Below are 19018 nucleotides of genomic sequence, written 5' to 3' on the forward strand. Positions count from 1 at the left end.
AGCAGGGAGTCTTCCATGATTCTTTCCTCCCCCACACAGAAAAACCATCCGCTGCCCTCTGAATTCCTGCAGTGCTTCTCCATCTCTTTGGGGGAAATGGGTGATGTTACTTTCTGTATGCCAGAGAAAAGAGCTAAGCACTTGACATGGATTTTTTCCTATTTAATCTTGATAACATTATGAGGTAAGTACTATTATTATCTCCTTTTTTTCACAGATGAAAAGAGGAAAAATTAAATGAGGTTAAGAAGCTGGTCGAAGATTACACAGGTAGCTAGTGATGAAGCTAATATTTGAACCTATAAGAGTCTAAATCCAGAGCCTGTGTTTAAGTTATGTTATGTTAACTTTACGCTCTCTGTTACTCTATACCTCATAATTATTTATATTCATTATTAGTTTCATTCTGAGGCTGAAAGTTCAAATTTTGTATCCAATTTATCTTTTTTATGGCACTCAGAACATTCTGTAAACACAATAGGAATTGTTTTCTTATTATTGAATGAATGAATGAATGAATGAATGAATGAATGAATAAAAATTATATACTTTTTATTCCCCAGAGCCTGTTCAATCATAATTATTTGTACTAAGCGCCTTACATCAATCGTCTCATTCAATCGTCACAACTCCATGAGCTAAGTGCAATTATTCCCATTGCTCAGCCAGTGAAACCCCAAGGCTCACCGAGACTAAGTAATTTGTCCAAGGTCGCATCACTAAATCACAGATCTGGATTCTCATCTAGGAAGATTGAACACCCTGACCAAGCTTGTAACCATCATTCCACAGCTGAGAACCAGCTCTGAATGGAGGTGGCCTCATCAAACCACAGACACATATCGTGGGCCACTCAGCCAGCATTTCTTCTTTTAAAAGATTTTAACTCTTGGGATGTGTCTGGCTGGCTCAGTCGGTGGAGCATGTGACTTGATCTCAGGCTTGTGAGTTCAAGCCCCACACTGGGTGTGGAGCCTACTTAAAAATCAATCAATCAATAACAAATTAAACTTTTTAACTCCTAATTGCTTTCGTCAAGGAGCAATGTTTTGAAAAATTTAATGTTTATTTTTGAGAGAGAGAGAGACAGAATGCAAGTGGGGGAGGGGCAGAGAGAGAGAAGCAAGCTCCAGACTCCAGGCACAGAGTTCCACGAGGGGGCTCGAACTCATGAGCTGTCAGATCATGACCTGAGCCGAAGTTGAACACTTAATCGACTGAGCCACCCAGGTGCCCCAAGAAGAGCCTTAAATTTTGGATAGAGCTCAGTGGCAATTTCAAAATTTCCTCACAGGAAGGGTTTGGGAATAGCAATTTCACTGTAACTGAGGTGGAGAGGGAAGGAAGGACAAGGAGTTTTGTTTTGATTATTATAAAGCTATATTTTCATAGGAGGCTCACTATTTTTTAATCAGGTTCTAGTGTTTTTTGTGCATCGCCAAGAGATAATTGCTCTTCTGTTTGAGATTTTTAAATGTATTTAAAACGTATTAGAGATTTAAAACGTATATTTTAAAACGTGTGTTCCATGAATCTGTACGTGGACCAGTCTTGCTTACCATTTCTTTAAAGTGATTTAAACACCAATAAAGTGAAGTCTCAAATTTATAAAAAGACACAAAGGTTTTCTGGCAATTGCAAAACCAACCTGAAAAGAATAAACGTCAAGAGGATCTCGTGGAGCTGCATGAGTGGGCGGAGAACATTCGCGCTCAGTGGAGGTGGTTCACGTAATGCCAACAGGAAAAGAGAACCCCCCTCGTTCTCGGGAGACCAAGGCTTTCTGAGTGCAGACGTGATCCAGGAAAAAGATGATGGCATCATTGCAGCCCATTCCCTGAAGAAGTCGGTCCAAAGCATTGTGGCAGTTACAAAAGCAAGCATCATCAGGAAGGATGTTAAAAACAAAATAGAAAGCACAGCCTTATGAGTGCTCGCGCACACACGCACACACGCGCGCACACACATACACATGGAGACACCAGAATTCATCTACTACAGAAACACTGGGTAGAGTTCCAGTCATTAAACCTCCAAAATGTCATAATGAAACTGGAACATGACCAAAGAAGATCACTCAACAGTGTTAAGGTTTGTAAAGAAACTCGAGAGACTTTAAAACGCTTCAGCCTGAAAAGACAAAATATGAGTGAGCGTTGGTAGGCCAGAATCTAGAAAATCACAAAGGTATTGATAGAGTGACATCAAATCACAGCAGAGCAGACCTAGAAGCCCTGGTGAAATTAGAATAAAGTATTTTTAGGGGGATTCAAGTGCTATTTTATAGAACAGGGAACAAACTAGCAACAACAACAAAAATAACTCTAAGAGAGCCTATAGTAGTGAGCTCATGAAAACTTATGATGCAGTTATAGCTAAACTACGTGCTCAACTTTTTGACGTCCATGTTATGAAAGACAGCCATCAAGTTCCCTTTTACTCTATTCTTTGAAGACCCCGGGAGAGGAGATGCTAGAAGAAATTAACTACTGGTTTAAAATCTACAGCATATCTGGTAATTCCCAAACCGGTCAATCAAAAGAATCACTTGTGGACCTTAAAACAAACAAAGAAAAAAACAGATTGCCAGGTCTAATTCAGTAGATCTGGGACTTGGAGACCCAAAGAGAAAAATCCTTTCCATAAAATAATTTTTTTTTTTTTTTAATCCAGAGAGTAATCTGATTGACTGGATTTGAATCCTGTCTCATCCCTGAACCAATCACTGAGAGGGGAAACTGACACACTCTTCTTGCCCTGGCCTGGGTCCTGTACCCTCCGGTATGGTGGAAGTGGGGTTCTCCCCAGAAAGAAAGTGGGTGACTAACATTCAGTCTCCCCTTTTCCCCAAGTAATAAAACCTCAAGTATATTAAGGGAAGTGCGTGCCCAGCTAAACGTTTATATTCCCCAGTCTCTCTCACTATGGCCATGTGGCTAATTTTGGCCATTTAGTGCCTAGAATTTAACTCTGGTACAGGATTTCCAGGAAGCTTTTTTCAAGGAACTGACTCTGCAGGAAGCACACTCTTTTTCTTTCCTCCTTCCTCCTCCCTCCTGACTGAAATGTGGATATGATGACTAGCATGGAGCCACATATTGTGACTGTGGGAATCAACGCTTGAGTTTCGAATGATCCCATGAAGTTGCCCTTACCAGGCCAGCATTTCTCACCTCCTGACTTTTACAAAAGAGAATAAATCCTCGCGAGTTTTGACGACTTTTAGTGTTCGTTCACTATTTTAGGCTTCTGAACCTAATTCTCCACTGAAACTGTAGGATTCTGTAACCAGATGTTGTGGTATTATGATTTATAAGAAATACACACATTGGTCTCTGTCCCAGTTCCTGACACAGGGCTCCTGAAACCCTTGCAATTTCCTGGGTAATAAGGAGTGTCTTTCATTCTCGTGAGGTGACTCTGAGTGGGATCCTAGATGGCTGGTGGGTGAGGTCTGGTTCCAGGAAAGAAAAAGCCATGATTAGAAGTTTGGAATTTTCAGTTCTGCTTCCCATTCCTTTTACAAGGAAGAAAGACTAAAAAGAAAAAAAAAATGGAGTTAATGAGCAGTCATATGCCTGTGTGATGAAACCTCCATAAGAAATCCCAATAGCGTAGGGTTCAGAAAGCTTCTAGGTAGATGAACACATCCCTGACAGAAGTATGGCATGTCCCTATTCCATGGTTACAGAACCTTCTGCCCTTGGGACCCTCCCCAACTTTGCCCCATTTCTTCACTTAGCTTTATCCTTTAACATATCCTTTTATAATCTAATAAACATGTTTCCCTGAGTTCTGTGAGCTGTTCTAGCAAATTCATTAAACCTGAGTAGAGGGTTGGGGGAACCTCTGATCTGTAGCCAATTTGGACAGAAGTTGTGTGTAACCTGCGGACCTGCTCCTTGCTGTTGGCATCTGAAATAGGGTGGAACCAGTCTTCAGGACTAAGTACTTAACCTGTGGGATTGGACACTATCCCCTGGTAGATAGTGTTAGAATTGAATTACATTGTAGGACGCCTAGCTGGGGTCATAGAGAATTGCTTTGTGTGGGAAAAAACGCCACACATTTAGTGACCAGAAGTGTCAGAAGTGAAGTGCTCTGTGAGTAGTCCAGGAGACACAGAAGAAAGACCCACAGGAAGGAAGAACTGGAGTTTTTCCAGTTCAAGATGTACTAACAAGAGAGGTGAGGTTCACCAAAACCACAGTTATTTTTACACTCTGCAGATTCTCTTTATTTTTTTTTAATGTTTATTCATTTTTGAGAGAGAGAGAGATAGAGTACAAGTGGGGGAGGGGCAGAGAGAGAGAGAGAGAGGGAGACACAGACTCTAAAGCAAGCTCCAGGCTCTGAGCTGTCAGCACAGAGCCTGATGCAGGGCTCGAACTCATCAACTGTGAGATCATGACCTGAGCCGAAGCTGGACATTTAACCGACTGAGCCACCCAGGCGCCCCTGTAAATTCTCTTCAAATTTTATCACTCATATCCCTGAACATTCTGATTTGTGCTCTCTGTTCTATACTTTGAAAAATACTTTTACAAGACCTTATGAAGAATTTGTCTTCTACTACTTCCAAAGCTAGCCACAATTCATCACCTACAACTCTAACATCCCTTTTGCTTCTCTGTGAAAAACCACCCTGTCTTCCAAAGTTGGTTCAAGATTTAGTCTACCCCAAAACCCTTCCAGACCAGCCCCACTTAAGTCTAAATCATCAAATGTAGCTATTCTTTCAACTCAATCTTTCTAACTCTGTTTCCATGTTTATTAAATAGATTCAATTAGTGGTTTTCAAACATTTTAAGCCACAATTCCCTTGATTCGAAAACCATGGGCCTCTAAGACATCTATGCAAGATTATGCAAGTTGGCCATGCATTTTTATCACTGCCTTTCTGATTGGCACCTTTTAGAGTTGTGCAGTGCACAATCCACCCCAAATGCACCTACATCCATCCCTGAGGGGGAACAAAGTTTGAAAAGCATTGCACTGATATTTTCAGCGCATGTCATCCATAAAAGACTAGTATTTAGAATATCAAAGCACTGCTTATATCAATTAAAAAAAAACCATAAATAACTCAATTGAAAACTTGGCAAGAGATTTGAATGGGAACCTTGCAAAATAAAATCTCCTTTGACCAATCAAGACAAGGACTCACCCTCATGTGGAATCCGATGATGAAAATTAAAATCATAATAAGTAATCACTTCATATCCACAAGGTCAGCAAAAAAAAAAAAAACAAAAACTAAGAAGTCTGACAATGGCAAGTGTGGACAAAAATACGGAACAATATGAAAACTCAAATATTGGTGGTGGTGAGGTGAATTGGCACAACCACCCCATCATCTGAAGTTGGGGATCTACCCAGTTTATGCCAATTTTACTCCCTGGTATATCCCAGGGAAATGTGTGCACGTGTGCATCGGGGTACATGCACAAAGATCTTCTTAGCAGTATTGTTCATAATAGTTAAAAATGGAAAAAAACTCAAATGCCTATCAAAGTAAGATGATCTACTACAATAAAATACTATGAAATACAATAGAATACTAGATTGCTTGAAAACAATTCACTGTCATTGCACCCAGTAACTTTGGTGTGAATCTATCTCAAACAACATTTTCTCTGCCAACATGAAAACATTAATATTCTTTTATAAAACTATTTCATATTCTATTTTAGGGTCAATCTTAAGGATTTTTTTTTTTGATGGTATTTCTCTGTTGTGAATGTTAGAGACAGACGAAAACAGGGCTGGATTGAGAAAATAATGGCACCAGTTCTTGACAACTATAATGTTGATGAGACGGGATCATGAGACTCATCTGGGTCACTATGGCTTCTTAAAGTCTGACATTCGGTCTCCACATAAGATGTGGCAGTGTTTCCCCAAAATGGCTACAACAATATTTTCCATCCCATGTTCTCTTCCAGAATCTTACCCCACCTTCATCTCCTGTCTTTGAATGGCGTAGATATCGGCATACAGCGGAAGTAACTTCGAAGACTAGGTCCTAAAAGTCAGTACAGTTTCCACCAGGCTCTCTCCCTTGGGGTCTCACCTATGGAACTCAGACACCATACTGGGGGAAAATTTAGGCCACACGGAAAAGAAGCAAAGTTTCTGGCCCTAAGCCCTGACTGTGCTTCTCACTGACGGCCAATACCAACTTGCCAACCATGGGAATGAGCCATCTTGGAAATGGAGCCTCTGGCCCACAGTCGAGCTACTCTAGATAATAAGACCCTGAAGAGAGATCAGCCTTCTCTGCAGAGGTCCGCTCAAATGCAGACTCAGGAAGAGAATAAGTGATTATCGTTGTTTGAAGCCATTAAGTTTTGGGGTGGTCTGTTACATAGCAGTAACAACCAGAACATAAAGGAGTGTTCCTGCTGTAATTGCCCTGGGAACTACGTGCTCCCCCAAATCCCCTTCTTTGTCCTGTCTTCTTTCTTCCTTCTCCTGTTAATATTTGCTGTAGGAATGAAACTGGACCTAATAAAAAAGGCTTAATGTAATACTTAGGTTGTCTCCAAAAGCAGGTAAGGGGGAATTCTGGCTTAGAAGAAGCTCCTTTTTTAGACTTGCTTGATGCTTAGCATATAATCAAGTCTTGAATGGTATTTCTTCTTTTTTCCTTTGTGTGTTAAGGGTTCATTTTTGAAGATACAGTGGTCCAAAACTTCTCTTTCCTAAAAAGCACTGGAGATAAATACACTCTCAAAAGGTATTTTCCATGACAAGACAGGGAGGTAGGTGGGTCAAATTGCATACATGTCGGCCGTTAATCCTTTCATATATAAAATATCATGCCTAAAATGTAATTTTGACTATTGCAGCCTGTAGGGACATACAAGGACCTGCCTGATAGTTCCTTGGGGGATCTGCTTTGATTTGGGACACTAGCAGAAAGATTAAGTGGTCAAACTTCGAAATATGACATTGCCTTCAGCCTTTGAGGGCTCGTTAAGTCTTCCATTGCCTTTGATTTCAACCTTGTTTCATCGAATCAGTGCAACACAGATCAAGGCCTGGATAAATATTTGTGAATTGTTTGAACTTTGTTTTGTGCCCTTAAATACTCTTAGGAGATCAATTTTGAACTTTAAAGAAGTTTGAGGATTCCATCATCAGAACCGGACTGATTCAGGGCCAATTGAGATAAGAACACAAGAGGAGTAAGGGTATTTGAAAGTCCGCAGGATCTTCTTGAAAATGATTATTACTGAGTAACTGCAACTAAATTTGTACCCCCCCCAAATCCTTTTGAAACAGTTTAATGTCCAAAGAATGATTTTTTTTTAAGATGAATTTTCAAGAATACTTAATGCCAGCTACAGCTGTGTCTCTGTGTCTGTCTCCCTTTCTCTCTCCTCCCACATCAGCTTTCCTTCAGGAGGGATCAGAGTGAGGAAGTGAATTCTTTGGGGTCAGTTCACTGTGTAATCCTGAAAAGGGTGTGTGGGCAGGAGTGCGGGCCAGCTGGACACATGCTAGCCACCCTAGAGATCCTTAGGAAAATCAGTTTTGTAATTTATGTGCTCATGGACCCAGTATAGGGCAGGTTCTCCATGGAGAGAGAAGACGGGACACCACATCCCTCTGGTGACACATCAGCTGGGGCCCTGTGGCTTTCTCATGATTTTACTGTTGAATTTGGGTTTAATTTGGCAGGCCACTTAATCTCTGCTTCCTCCACTGCCTCAGCTATGAAACGGGGTCACCACTTCCTAGCCAACCCAAGGGCACCTTGTAAAAACGAGCAAAGACTGATGACAAACAGTTTATAACAAGAAGAGCCAAAGCTTCAAAGCTGCATTCTACCACTTGCCATTCGATGACTTTTAGGCGTCTCTCTGCCTCCATTTCTTCAGTGACAAACAAGGATGATAATAGGATCGATCCCACAGAGCTGTTTTGAGCATTAAGTGAGATGATATTGTGCATCTGATACCCGTCATAAATGTTACTTGTTTTCGCCTGCTCCTCATCTCGTTTTATCATCTAACATGTGTCACCAATCCGTGACCAGAAGGCTGAAATTATGAGAGAATCCCAGAATGAAAGGTAAAGCCTCTCATTTTACAGACAAGGAAGAAGAAACTTAGGGAGGCTGGGTGACTGGCTCAGAGTATCTGGTTCATTAGTGAGAAAGCAAGAGTTAGAGTTCAGGTCTCCTAATTGCTGGGTCGGGGCAAGCCTCCAATTTTCACTCCTTTGGAGGCTGTGCGGATCTTTCTATCCCCAGATAAACCTTTCTTAGTCTGATTTTAATCTTAAAACCAGTAACCAGTGCACTCCCTAAAGTCTCCCACAGCCCCCATGAACCCTGAAGATAACCTCATCTCTGGAAAGGCGGCCTACCCTCCCTCCGACCCCCTCGTAGACCAGGAAAGGTAACGTTTTCTCCTGAGGAAGAGACCTGACAAGAAGCCACTAATGGGGACAGCAGGTGAGGAGGGAGGCCTGGGAGCCGCAGCTGCTGGCAAAGGTTGCCCTAGTAACCATGCGGGCTCCGTTCAGGAAGCAAGCCCAACTCTAAGATGCGAAATGATGGCCTTCACCAGCCCCTGCAAGCACAAAGGAGCCGAGGGGACTGAGGTACAGCCCGGAGAAAGGCAGGCACAGTGCGAGGTGGGGGCCCATGCTGTCAGTTACAACCTTCCACCTTCCACAGAAGAAAAAGAAAGAGAACAGCTCTTTGAATCTCCTGGCCTGCGTGGACCGTAAAAACCACCCATTTAATAGGAGTCCTTTTGTGGCAACAGAGGGGAAGCGGGCACCACTCTGTCACCAGCCTGATGAAACAATATGCCAGGAGAGGGGGGGTAGAAATCCCAAACACTGCAACTTTTTGGGGGCCCTAAACTCTTATTGCTCCCTCTCCTTTATTCAGACTAATGACAAAGGCCATTTGCTACCAATTTATTGGACTCTTTTTTTCCCCTCACAGCTTGAGCTGCTTAAACGCGGGGAGCCCCTTCTCCCCAAATCGCTGTCAGACACTTGCTGAATGGGCCAGGCTCAATTATGCTCCCTCCACAGGTTCAGCTCACACTGTGACCCTGCATGGCTTCCTGCTATTCATATGTGTTACTTCCCCTTTGTGGTAATGGCTTGTGGCACTTGGCCAGAAAACATTATTAATTTCAGAAGTGCACTGACAAACAACAAACCCACAGTGAAACGAGAGGAAGTGCTGAGGAGGCCAGCTGTCGGCTGGAGCAGAGCAGTAGGGGACTCGATGTATGCAGGTTCCAGGAGGAAAAGAGATGATAATCCACAAAGAGGAAATGCACTAAAATTATCCACAGTCCAGAGTAAAGAAAAAAGAAAGGAAAAAACGAAAGAGAAAAGAAATCAGAGAAAAGAAAGGGGGAGAAAAAGCACGCAGCTACTTGAGCTGCAGCTGGACAGGAAATTGCTAACGCTGCTTGCAAATCCCTACTTTGAACAGGCAGTTTAGGGAATGCCAGGAGCGGAAACCGTTCAGAACTGGATTAACACGAGCCAAGTTGAACTGCAACCCACTTCTCCTTTCTAAGCTCTGGTTGACTTGGGGCACCCAAATGGGAAAGACTGAGTTGGTACTTTTCTGCACTGTTTCTGTTTGCCCTCTCAACATGCTTAGTTGCCAGAAGTCACCCTGGACTGTTTGATACGATTGCCATAAAATCAGAGCCACTCGCCTCTCATAACGTAGATCACCAAATGATCCAACTGGCATCTCACACGCACCTGTGGGTGAAAAGCTCATCTCTCTCCTCGATGCAGGTGAAGGGGCTAAATTCATTTGAAAATTCTAATTCTTTTGATTTCCGACACCCGCCCTTTACTTTTATTTTTGGTTTGTGTATCTTTACACTTGGGACAAGGAGAGGGGATGTCCCAAGGGAAAAGACAGGATATTAAGCCTTTACCTCGAAAGGTACTGTTTAAAATAACTTCGACATAAGGTTCAGTAGTAGCGTCTGGCCCACATTCTAAACCAGCTAAGCACAAAGCACATTAGAACAGGAGTGGCAAAGTTTTAGCTCAAGTGTCAGTGTGAAATTTTAAAGCCCACATCCAGGCTTGGTGAGAAGCTTAGCTATGCCTGCCACATGTGCGTGAGCAAGGAAAGGGGAGACATCATTTCCGCTTCACTTGATATTCCGACACTCGGATAGCTTGCAGGTAGAAGTGCCCCAGTAACAAACTGGCACAACAATTATCCCTAGTTCTCCCAGGCACGTGTATTATCGAGTAGAAGGCCCTGACAGGGAAGGAGAGAGGTTAACACTGTGACTATCTTGTTATTCCGGAACCCCCTCTTTATGACTACTCAGGAATAGCCAAACTTTATACCTCAGCAAGGTGTGCTGTACGGCTTCATTTTTCGAGGGCATTCCTATTTTCTTAAATGAGCCAGAGTTGTATTCATAAAGTGTTGTCAGAACACATCATACAGCCAGTTCATTCTATGATGTCATCTTTATTTGAAGCAAGCGGTTAATGTCATAAACTACACCTGAAAAACATTCCTGGGATTGCTTAGGCGATGGGAACTTTGCCCTGCTGTTCCTGTAGTACTTTACAAGCCAATTTCACTTCCCCGCTGAAAAATTCCTTAAAAGTATCACTTCACAGGTAGGTACAATTAAAGAGAGATTTAAAAAAAAAATACACATTCAATAGCCAAAATAGTCATTTATTAATAATTTAAGGTTTTACATTCTTATAATAAATTTCAGCTCAAAACTTTACACCATGAACATAATGGGGCAACTTGACTCTCCCTTTCCACAATCATATGCACTTCACCTATCAACCGGGTACCCAAGCTCACACACACACTTCCAGTTTTATACAAATTTTTTTTTAAAAAAAAGGAAAGAAACCAACCCAAAGTATTGCATTTGAGGTGACACTCCCTGAAGAATTTTGTACAGAGGTAATATACTGTTTAGCACAGCTGAAGTTTAAAAAAAAAAAAAAAGTGAGCCCATGATTTTGGTGTCTTTCCAAGATATCCCCTTTGAGACAACACAAGCCAAAATATTTACAAAGGTAAGGCATAGTCAAACTACATTAAGAAGGGGAAAAAAATCACAAGGAAGATATATGAAAGAGAGTAAAGGCTGCACCATAACAAGGTCTCAGTGAGAACAGTGTCCATGAAAACGTGATTCAGAGTTGGTGAAGTCGAGCATGCTGCAAATATACCCTTTGGATTAGAAAAGAGCAAACATTTCTGGTTTTTCTGTTTTAAGAAGTGGCGTACTGCTCTCCCTTTGGATGATTTCTTTTAAACCCATCAAAGAAAAAACAAACACAATTCAAACAAACACGGTCAAGTGATTTAAGATCAAATATTTACAATAATCAAATGGAGTATCAGATATGTTTTATTATTACCTTTATTTATTTATTTTATTTTTTATATTTTTTTGCAAACTGATACTACAAATACAGAGCTGAAACCTCTCTTTGGCTCCTCTATATGCAAAATTGAATCCGTCTTCACTGAAGACAGTATGTAATCAGTTCCAGGCGCAAAAAGAAACAGTCATACGAGGCCCTAAACACATGCTCCTCCCCTACCCTTTGGTCCTACCCTATATACCTGGTGACCCTAGAATTCCAGTCCCTGCCTGGGTAGGCTGTACACACGGGCGTGGAGCGAACCTATGGCCCGTATCTATACAGCATGTTCTGTTCTTCCAACAAGAATGGAGCAAATCTCTCCCATGGTAATAACCAATTTCACACGTGGGAACCTCGTCTAATACAGACAACTGGTGTCATTCTGACACCTGCGGCCGTATACAAAGAAAGCAGCCCAGCTGATGCTGCCAAGAGAAACGGCTAAAGGAACGGACACATCCGGTGAGGCATGTGGGGCCTCTCACGTGGATTGCAGGGAGCCCGCCTGGTAGACGTTCTGGTTGGAGGGGGTGGTGAAATAGAGCTGCTGCGTGGGGGCCCGATTGTCACAGGGGCTGCTGAGTCCAAGCGTCCTCTCGAAGTCCAGCAGCTGGCCCATGAAGTTGAAGTTGGGCGAGATGTTGGATTTCTTCATCTTGACAATGTCATAAGCATCGTTCATTGACAGATTGAGCTTCTGCATAAGATAAGCCACAGTTACGGTGACCGAACGGCTGATGCCAGCCAGGCAATGCACCAAGACGCCACAGTTTTTGCCCCGGGCTTCATCTGTAAACACAAAAAGAAAGGCAAGCTTTCAGTAGACCGAAAACCATGCTTTGTGAATGATTAGCCTAAAAACTGAGTTAAAAGAAAAGACAAAGAAAAGAAAGAAGGAAAGAAAGAAGGAAGGAAAGAAAGAAAGAAAGAAAGAAAGAAAGAAAGAAAGAAAGAAAGAAAGAAAGAAAGAAAGAAAGAAAAAAGAATCGTGTGTGGCAGCTGGACCCTGCAGGCAGCAGAAAATGTATCATTGAGATAAAACATGTACACTGGGCACAATTACATATTTCAGATATTTTCTGAAAAGGGAGCTTTTGTATTAAGTTTCTGCCAACAACAACAACAAAAAATCCTTAATGTGTGCATTCTTTGCCTCAGCATGTGAATACCAGAAACCCTGCAATATGGTCTTGAATGCCTTTTATACAGACAAGCAGACTGCAAGGGTCTATTAAATTATTCTCCAACTGTTGTGCAGCTAACAATGGAGGTATTCAGGCATTTTAAAAGAGAGAGGGAAGTCACAGGGGACAGCCCATTAGGAGGAACAGGATGTCGACATGGCCTGAAAATGAGTTCCTTTGTAATAGGAAATGCATTACAATGCCTGGAGATTCGCTTCTCCAGGCTTCCAGCCCACAGTCCTTCCTGCTGGGCTCAGGTTACCCTCACTGTCTCACTGTGAACCCGTATCACAGTAACATTCAACTGAATTACAACATCTAGCATTCATAGGGCTTTCCAACAACTAACCCGATGTCCTAAAATAACTCTCGGATCTTTTAAAATTATAAAGCAGTGCTAAAATTCCTGTCAATGGGGAGGACTTCTAGCTAGCCTTTTCCGAGTCCAAAGACTGTGAGAAAATTCTGTTGCCCGATAATACACAGCCCGCTCTCAAATGACTGAATTCAAAGTGTCAGAAAGCACCATTTCAAAGACACCTGTGGTCTGCAGCCATGTCAAAAGGCACTTTTTCTTTCTTTCAGCAAGAAGATAAACCAGAATTCCCTGCTTGTAACATTAGAGACCTGCAATCAGACATGCTAACAAGCAGCAAGAAAGGTTAACAGCTTAAGTTCTATGAATGGCTAGGAATTTTGCATTTAAAAGTCTGAGGAAGGACTCTTAATTAGTCTCACCTATGAAAGAAATGGCCTCAGGGAAAAACTGGGACAGGTTTTGACTCCAGTGATCCGAGATGGGGATCTGCTTGTATTTAAACTCTCCTGCGTTCTCAAAGAGATTCGGCAAATTGGGGGTGACGTTCAAGATGTACTTGATGCCGAACTCCTCCAACACGTCCAGGTTGGTGGAGTCCTTGGCACAGCCCAAATAGAGGAAGGGCAAGATCTCCACGGGGAAAGAAGGCTGGCTGTTGGACAGCGGGCTGCCATCCGAGTCCGTTGCACTATTGGGGTCTCGGTCAAGGTCAGACTCAATGTCCGAGGAGGAGTCAGAGCTGATCCGCAGGCCTCCGAGCCCCAGCACTGGCAACGGTGGCGAGCTGCTGCTACATGAGCCGTCTAGATTCGTCTCGCAGTGCAGGGCGAACTCGGCTTGGAACTTACTGAAGCCACCTGCCAGGACGAGAAAGGCAATAGTGTAACCTGAGATCCCGTAGTAGTTTTCACAGCTAGTGAGAGCCGCGGCCGGGCGCAGGAAACACCCCAGCACCCTACGAACCCCCTACACACAGACCCAACTATAACAGAAAGACACTTAAATGTGTACCCTCGGGAGTGGAACGAACAGGCCCGCCTTCCCTGGAAACCCTTCTTTTAAATCCAGAGATGCATAAAAGGGCAACTTTTAAAAATATTTTGAGGGACCAGGAGGTGCGATCTGCGCGCACACACACACACACACACACACACACACCATGACCTCTCCTGTCCTGCAAATCTCGATTCAAGATCGAACGATAGAAAGCAGGGACAGGTGGAGGGGACTCCCGGTAGGCAGGAGGAATCGTTAGAAAGAAACAACCCGTGCCTGTGGCCGGAAGCTGGTGGATTCTGCGCCAGCCTGCTCGCGAGTGCGGGACGCTCGAGGTTCGCAGCCGGTAGCTGGCGGCTGTCCCTCGACCCCGCGGCGCGACTCAGAAGCGCCAGTCAAGCGCAGCAGGGCCACTTGCAGTCCTCGTGCCCTGCCCGCAGCGCACAGCCCCGCGACCCCCACCCGGCCCCGCGCGCGGGGCTCCCCCGGCGCGTACCTTCCAGGTAGAACGCACGGCAGCCCTCGTCCTTGAGCTTCTTGAGCAGCAATCCAAGCACCGACTCGCCGCCGGTGTTCTCGTTCCAGTCGCTGCTACTCTCGTCGTAAAGCACCACGGTGTCGGTGCCGCAGCGCCGGGTGAAGCGGTCCCGGTCCTCGCCACGGGTGAAGAGCGCGCGCACCGGCAGGTTGCCCTTTTGCAGGCGCCGCAGCATGATACCCGGGATGGCCACGTTGATGGCTGACTCGATGTGCGACGACTCATACAGCTCCTGCGGCCGGCAGTCCATCAGCAGCAGCCGCTCGTTGCCCAGCTCCAACTGCTCGTTGAGCCACGCCACGGTCTTGCTGATCGCCATTTCCGACGCGAAGGGCACGGGTCTGAGCGTATCTATCATGGGGGTCGAGCTACCGGAGAGGGCGGGGTGCCTACCAGACGCCCCTCGGGGCAGGCATAGGCCGAGCGCTCTGCGCGAAGCTGCCGCTCTCTGAGCGGGGTTTAATTCCACCTCGTCCTTCCCAGACCGTGTTAGCGGTTGGGAAAAGCGAGACAGAAGTGAAGCCGGCGGTTCCCGCTGCACCCCGCTGCAGCCGCTCGCTCTTGGTGTCAATGAATCTCTTTGAATGAAGCTGCCCAGACAGTTTTGTTCCTCCCCAGTGAATGAAATCCAATTAATTCGGACTCCCTGCTACTAAGAGGGGAGGGGAAAAAAAAAAAAAAAAAAAAAGTCCAGCGGCTCCTAATCCCTCCCTTCAAGGCTGCACCTCAAATCCGCCCAGGCGTCTTTCTCCTCGGATTATTCAAACCTCGATTTGCTCACTCTCCCTTGGACTCAACCCTCGCACACCCCCTGCGCGAGGCAGCTCCTCAATGGATACAAACAGCGAGCGTCTCAATGGATACATTCTCCCGGCCAGCCAATGAGCGCGCTGCGGAAGGGGCTGTTGCCGTGGGGACGGGCCGGCTGGAACAGGTTGTGTTGATGAATTGTTAATGAGTTTGTCATTCACAAAAACGGAAAGGAATTTCCGCTCCGGATAAGCCCCAGTGCAAACAAGCTGCAACAGCGGGCTCGGCGGGAGGAAGGAGAAAGAAGAGGAGGCGGCGGCGGAGGAGGAGCGGGGCACATAAACCAGGGCAGTTCAGTTGTCTCATGTTTCCTTCTGTTGAGAGTTCACACTTCGCGTCGGAACTTTTGCGCACAAATGGTGCAATTAGCAGGCACAAAAGCCCTTGTTCGTGACGCCTGTATTCGCAAGCTAGCTTTAAGAAAACTTGTGCTTTTTTTTCCTTTTTATTCCCTTTAAACTCATTTGGACAGGAGTTCGCCTGAACCCCCCTCCTCCGCCCTTCTTTAGGCGGTGTGTGGCATTTGTTTGCCAGTTTAAAAAGCCCAGCTCTGTTTGCTCTGATGTTCTTTTAGCTGAGGCTGTGTTGGGGCTGGTGAACTGCCTGGGCTTTAGTGACCGATGAGGTGTTAAATGCTAATCCAACATCTTTCGAAACAAACTAGGATTTTGTTGGAACATTTTCAAGCAAGCAAACAAACAAGTGCCTGGTTGTCCAGATAATAGGGAGGATGGTTGATGGGGGGTTTTTTTTGTTTGTTTTTAATAGCGTTTAAATTACTTTATTTTGTTTTTAAACAGTGGAGCCTGCAGAAACAAACTGGTTGGACAGTTCGATGCTTTTATTCCCCTCCAGCGGCCTGGGGCGTTATGAGCCATTGTTCCGGGGATCCAAGCCCTACCACCACGCCCCCCCTTCCTGCGGTCACCCACCGCGCGCTGGGGGGTTGCGCTCGTTAATCATTACTGGGCAGCTAGCTCGGCTTCCGACGGAGGAGCCGGTCTGGCGCGGTTGCCGGGTCTAGGTGCATTCTGGGCGCGCGGAGCCGGGCGGGCTGTCCCCACCAGCGGCGTGTCGTGGGGAAGTCCTACCGCAAGGCCTGCGGGGGCCCGCGCAGGCTCCGCGATCAGCTACGGTAGACTAGAGAGGCCTTTCAGAGGGGAGCCTTCGGTCTCACCCTGACAACCCCCTCCACTGCGGGTCGCAGGGCACTAGCGAGCACCAGCTGCGCCTGCGCGCTGCGCTCCTGGCCAGCACCCGGTCGCCCCCGCCTCCTGGCTCAGCTGGCGCTGGGCGTTGGGCTACCCTGAGGTCGGGTGGGGGGCCGAAAGCGGGCCTCTGGGGTTCCGACGCGGCCTGGGGGTGGGTAAGAGGCGAGGAGGAGTGCCTGCCGGGACCCCTTGCTCCACGGAGGGCTGGGAGTCGCAGGGAACGTCTCGGCCGCTCTGCAGGGCCAGCAGGTAACTGAGGAAGTGCCGGCCAGGCGGGCTCGCTGCTTTCTGCCGCGGCGCCGGGGAGCAGGGCGGGCCGGCCGGGGGCCGGATGGAGGCGTGGCCGGGTGGGGGCCGCGGCGGCGAGGAGGCGCAGACCCCGCGCGCAGAGCTCTATTGTTATACAAAAGTACCGCGGCCTGCCCCTCCCGAGCGGAAAACCACCTGTGTACCGCCGGCCGGGCACTGGGGGCAGGGGGGCCCTGCGGCCGGAAAGCGCGGGCCCTAATCCGGCCTCCCCTCCCTAACCCCCGGCGGAAAAGAGGCCGCGCATAGTCCCGCCGCCGCCCGGGAGGCGGAAGCGGGGGCAGTGGTTCGAAGGGGAGCGTGCCTCCCCAAGTGCCCCTCCCGGCGCCCACCGCGAGTATAGTGGAGGGCACCTGAGGTCGCGGGGTCTCCCCCAGCCAGACGCCCCGCACCCACGGGCCTGCCTGCTGACGCCCCGGCTCCGATTTGCATTTTTAGTCACCCGCCTCTTCCTTGGTTTGGGGAATGTAGGCTAAAAAAAGGCGGCTGCGAGGCCCAGGTTGCCAATTTTGGAGCTGTGCTGCAAGCAGGCCGCCCCTGGAGGAGCGTGTTCAACGAAGGTGGGGGTTGCCGCGCGCTCTCCCCGCGCCTTTTTTGGGCATCCCTTGGAACAAAATTCCCATATTTCACTGGGTATCATCTAGTTCCAACTGGAGGAGGCCTGCGCTGGAGTTGAAGCCTCCGATCCACCCCCACCTGTTACAGGCCTTCCCACCCCAAGACGTTCCAGTCACTGGGTCCTGGGGGCGAGGCAAGACGCTCTGCGGTAGAACTGCGAAGGGTAAAATCTTTCAGCCTGGGATCTCCAAGAGAAGAGACAGGGAGGGAAGTCGGTTGTTACTTCGCTATTGTAAAAGTGCACTGCCTGGGCATGAATTTGGGAGGATAACCGCAACACTTCTCAAACCTGAAGACAGAGACGCTTAGTTTGACCTATGCTTCCGAATCCTACATCAACGGAATGTCAGTTCTTCTCAGCACTTTCTAGAAAATGCCATTCGGACCACTCGGTTCTAAGAAGAGGGGCGTAAAGGGTCTTTGAAGCGTGGTGGCCAGGGTTGAAATTGTGCCCCAATCACTTCCTAAACGCGTGGCCTTGGTTAAGTCATCTTTTGTAAACCTCATCTTCCATGTGGCATAATGAAGATAATAAAAATATCCACTTCGTAGGTTCTCTGAGATGGTTAAATGGGTGAAGCTTCCTGGCATGATGGTGATGTGCTATTGGCTGTTGATGTTTTTATCGCTCTTAATTCCCAGCCTGCACAATGGTCTGAGTCCTTTTCATCCAGATGCCCTTTGAGGCCTGCCTAACAGCCTGCCTGGAGCTTGGCAGTCTACAGAAAAGCCCTCTGAGGAATGCCCCAGGCAGTTTAATCCATCCCAATTCAGCTGTCAAACAAAGCAGGTGCTGTTACAGACCAGTGTCAAAATCCTTTAAGAAGGCTAACACAAAGTACCCCGCTACCTTTCTAACTTCTGCCTAACTGGTCCCCTATTAAACACCCTCTTCTCCAGCCACACCAAAATGATAAAATAGAAACAACATGTAGATTGCACATTTACTACGTGGAAGGCTTGGTTTTGATTTCTGTGTTTACATGCATGATTTTGGTCAGTTTCCAGAAAACCCCATGAAAATCATCCCCATTCACAGCGCTTAAGGAATTTGCACGAGGTCACATAGTAACAAACAGTGGGGTCAGGATTTGAGGTCAGACTATTAAGGATTAGCACATATGCATCTTACAGGGTATGATGGAGACCACGCACTACGCTGTTCCCTGCCAAAATTTGAAGGATTGAGTTCTACGTTTTGAATTTTGACCACCAGGCCTTTTCAGCTTCACATAGTCTGTTGCACCCTCCCCATCAATGTCAAAGATCAAAAGTTAGACTTATTTCCCTGCCGTTTTATATCTGGTTATCTTCTTTGCACACACCTCTTCATTAGTCAGCCGTGCACTAAATGCTGCATATCTTTCTTCCTCCGAATTTGTCTTAGATTCTAATCCTGACAACTGCCATTACTAATCTAGTGTGTCAGCACTGCACGTGGGCCTGGGTTCAAACCTTAGCTCTGTTACTCAGGAGTAGTTTGATAGGAGAAAGTCACTTAGCCTCACTGGCCTCCATTCATTCGTTCATTCATTTGTTTATTCACTCATTCACTCCTTTATTCTGGGCTCCAGGAAATCAGGGAATAAAGTGGGCAAGAATACCTACCCTTCCCCCA

General features: G+C 46.2%; 1 protein-coding gene and 1 long non-coding RNA gene across 2 annotated transcripts; one reads left to right on the plus strand and one right to left on the minus strand.

Moving 5' to 3' along the window:
- Positions 1–10681: 10681 nt before the first annotated feature.
- On the minus strand, positions 10682–15288 carry DUSP6 (dual specificity phosphatase 6). The gene is made up of 3 exons (XM_045463162.1): positions 14414–15288; positions 13341–13778; positions 10682–12207 (listed from the first exon to the last, which is right to left on the minus strand). The coding sequence occupies exons 1-3, from the start codon at positions 14811–14813 to the stop codon at positions 11900–11902; spliced, it is 1146 nt and encodes a 381-aa protein (XP_045319118.1). The 5' UTR covers positions 14814–15288; the 3' UTR covers positions 10682–11899.
- Positions 15289–16118: 830 nt separating this feature from the next.
- LOC123590244 lies at positions 16119–17954 on the plus strand. The gene is made up of 2 exons (XR_006708682.1): positions 16119–16725; positions 17488–17954. It is a non-coding gene; the product is annotated as an uncharacterized LOC123590244 (long non-coding RNA).
- The last annotated feature ends 1064 nt before the right edge of the window (positions 17955–19018 follow it).

The sequence above is a fragment of the Leopardus geoffroyi genome, chromosome B4 (assembly GCF_018350155.1).
Source record: "Leopardus geoffroyi isolate Oge1 chromosome B4, O.geoffroyi_Oge1_pat1.0, whole genome shotgun sequence".
In the NCBI taxonomy this organism is placed as follows: Eukaryota; Metazoa; Chordata; class Mammalia; order Carnivora; family Felidae; genus Leopardus; species Leopardus geoffroyi.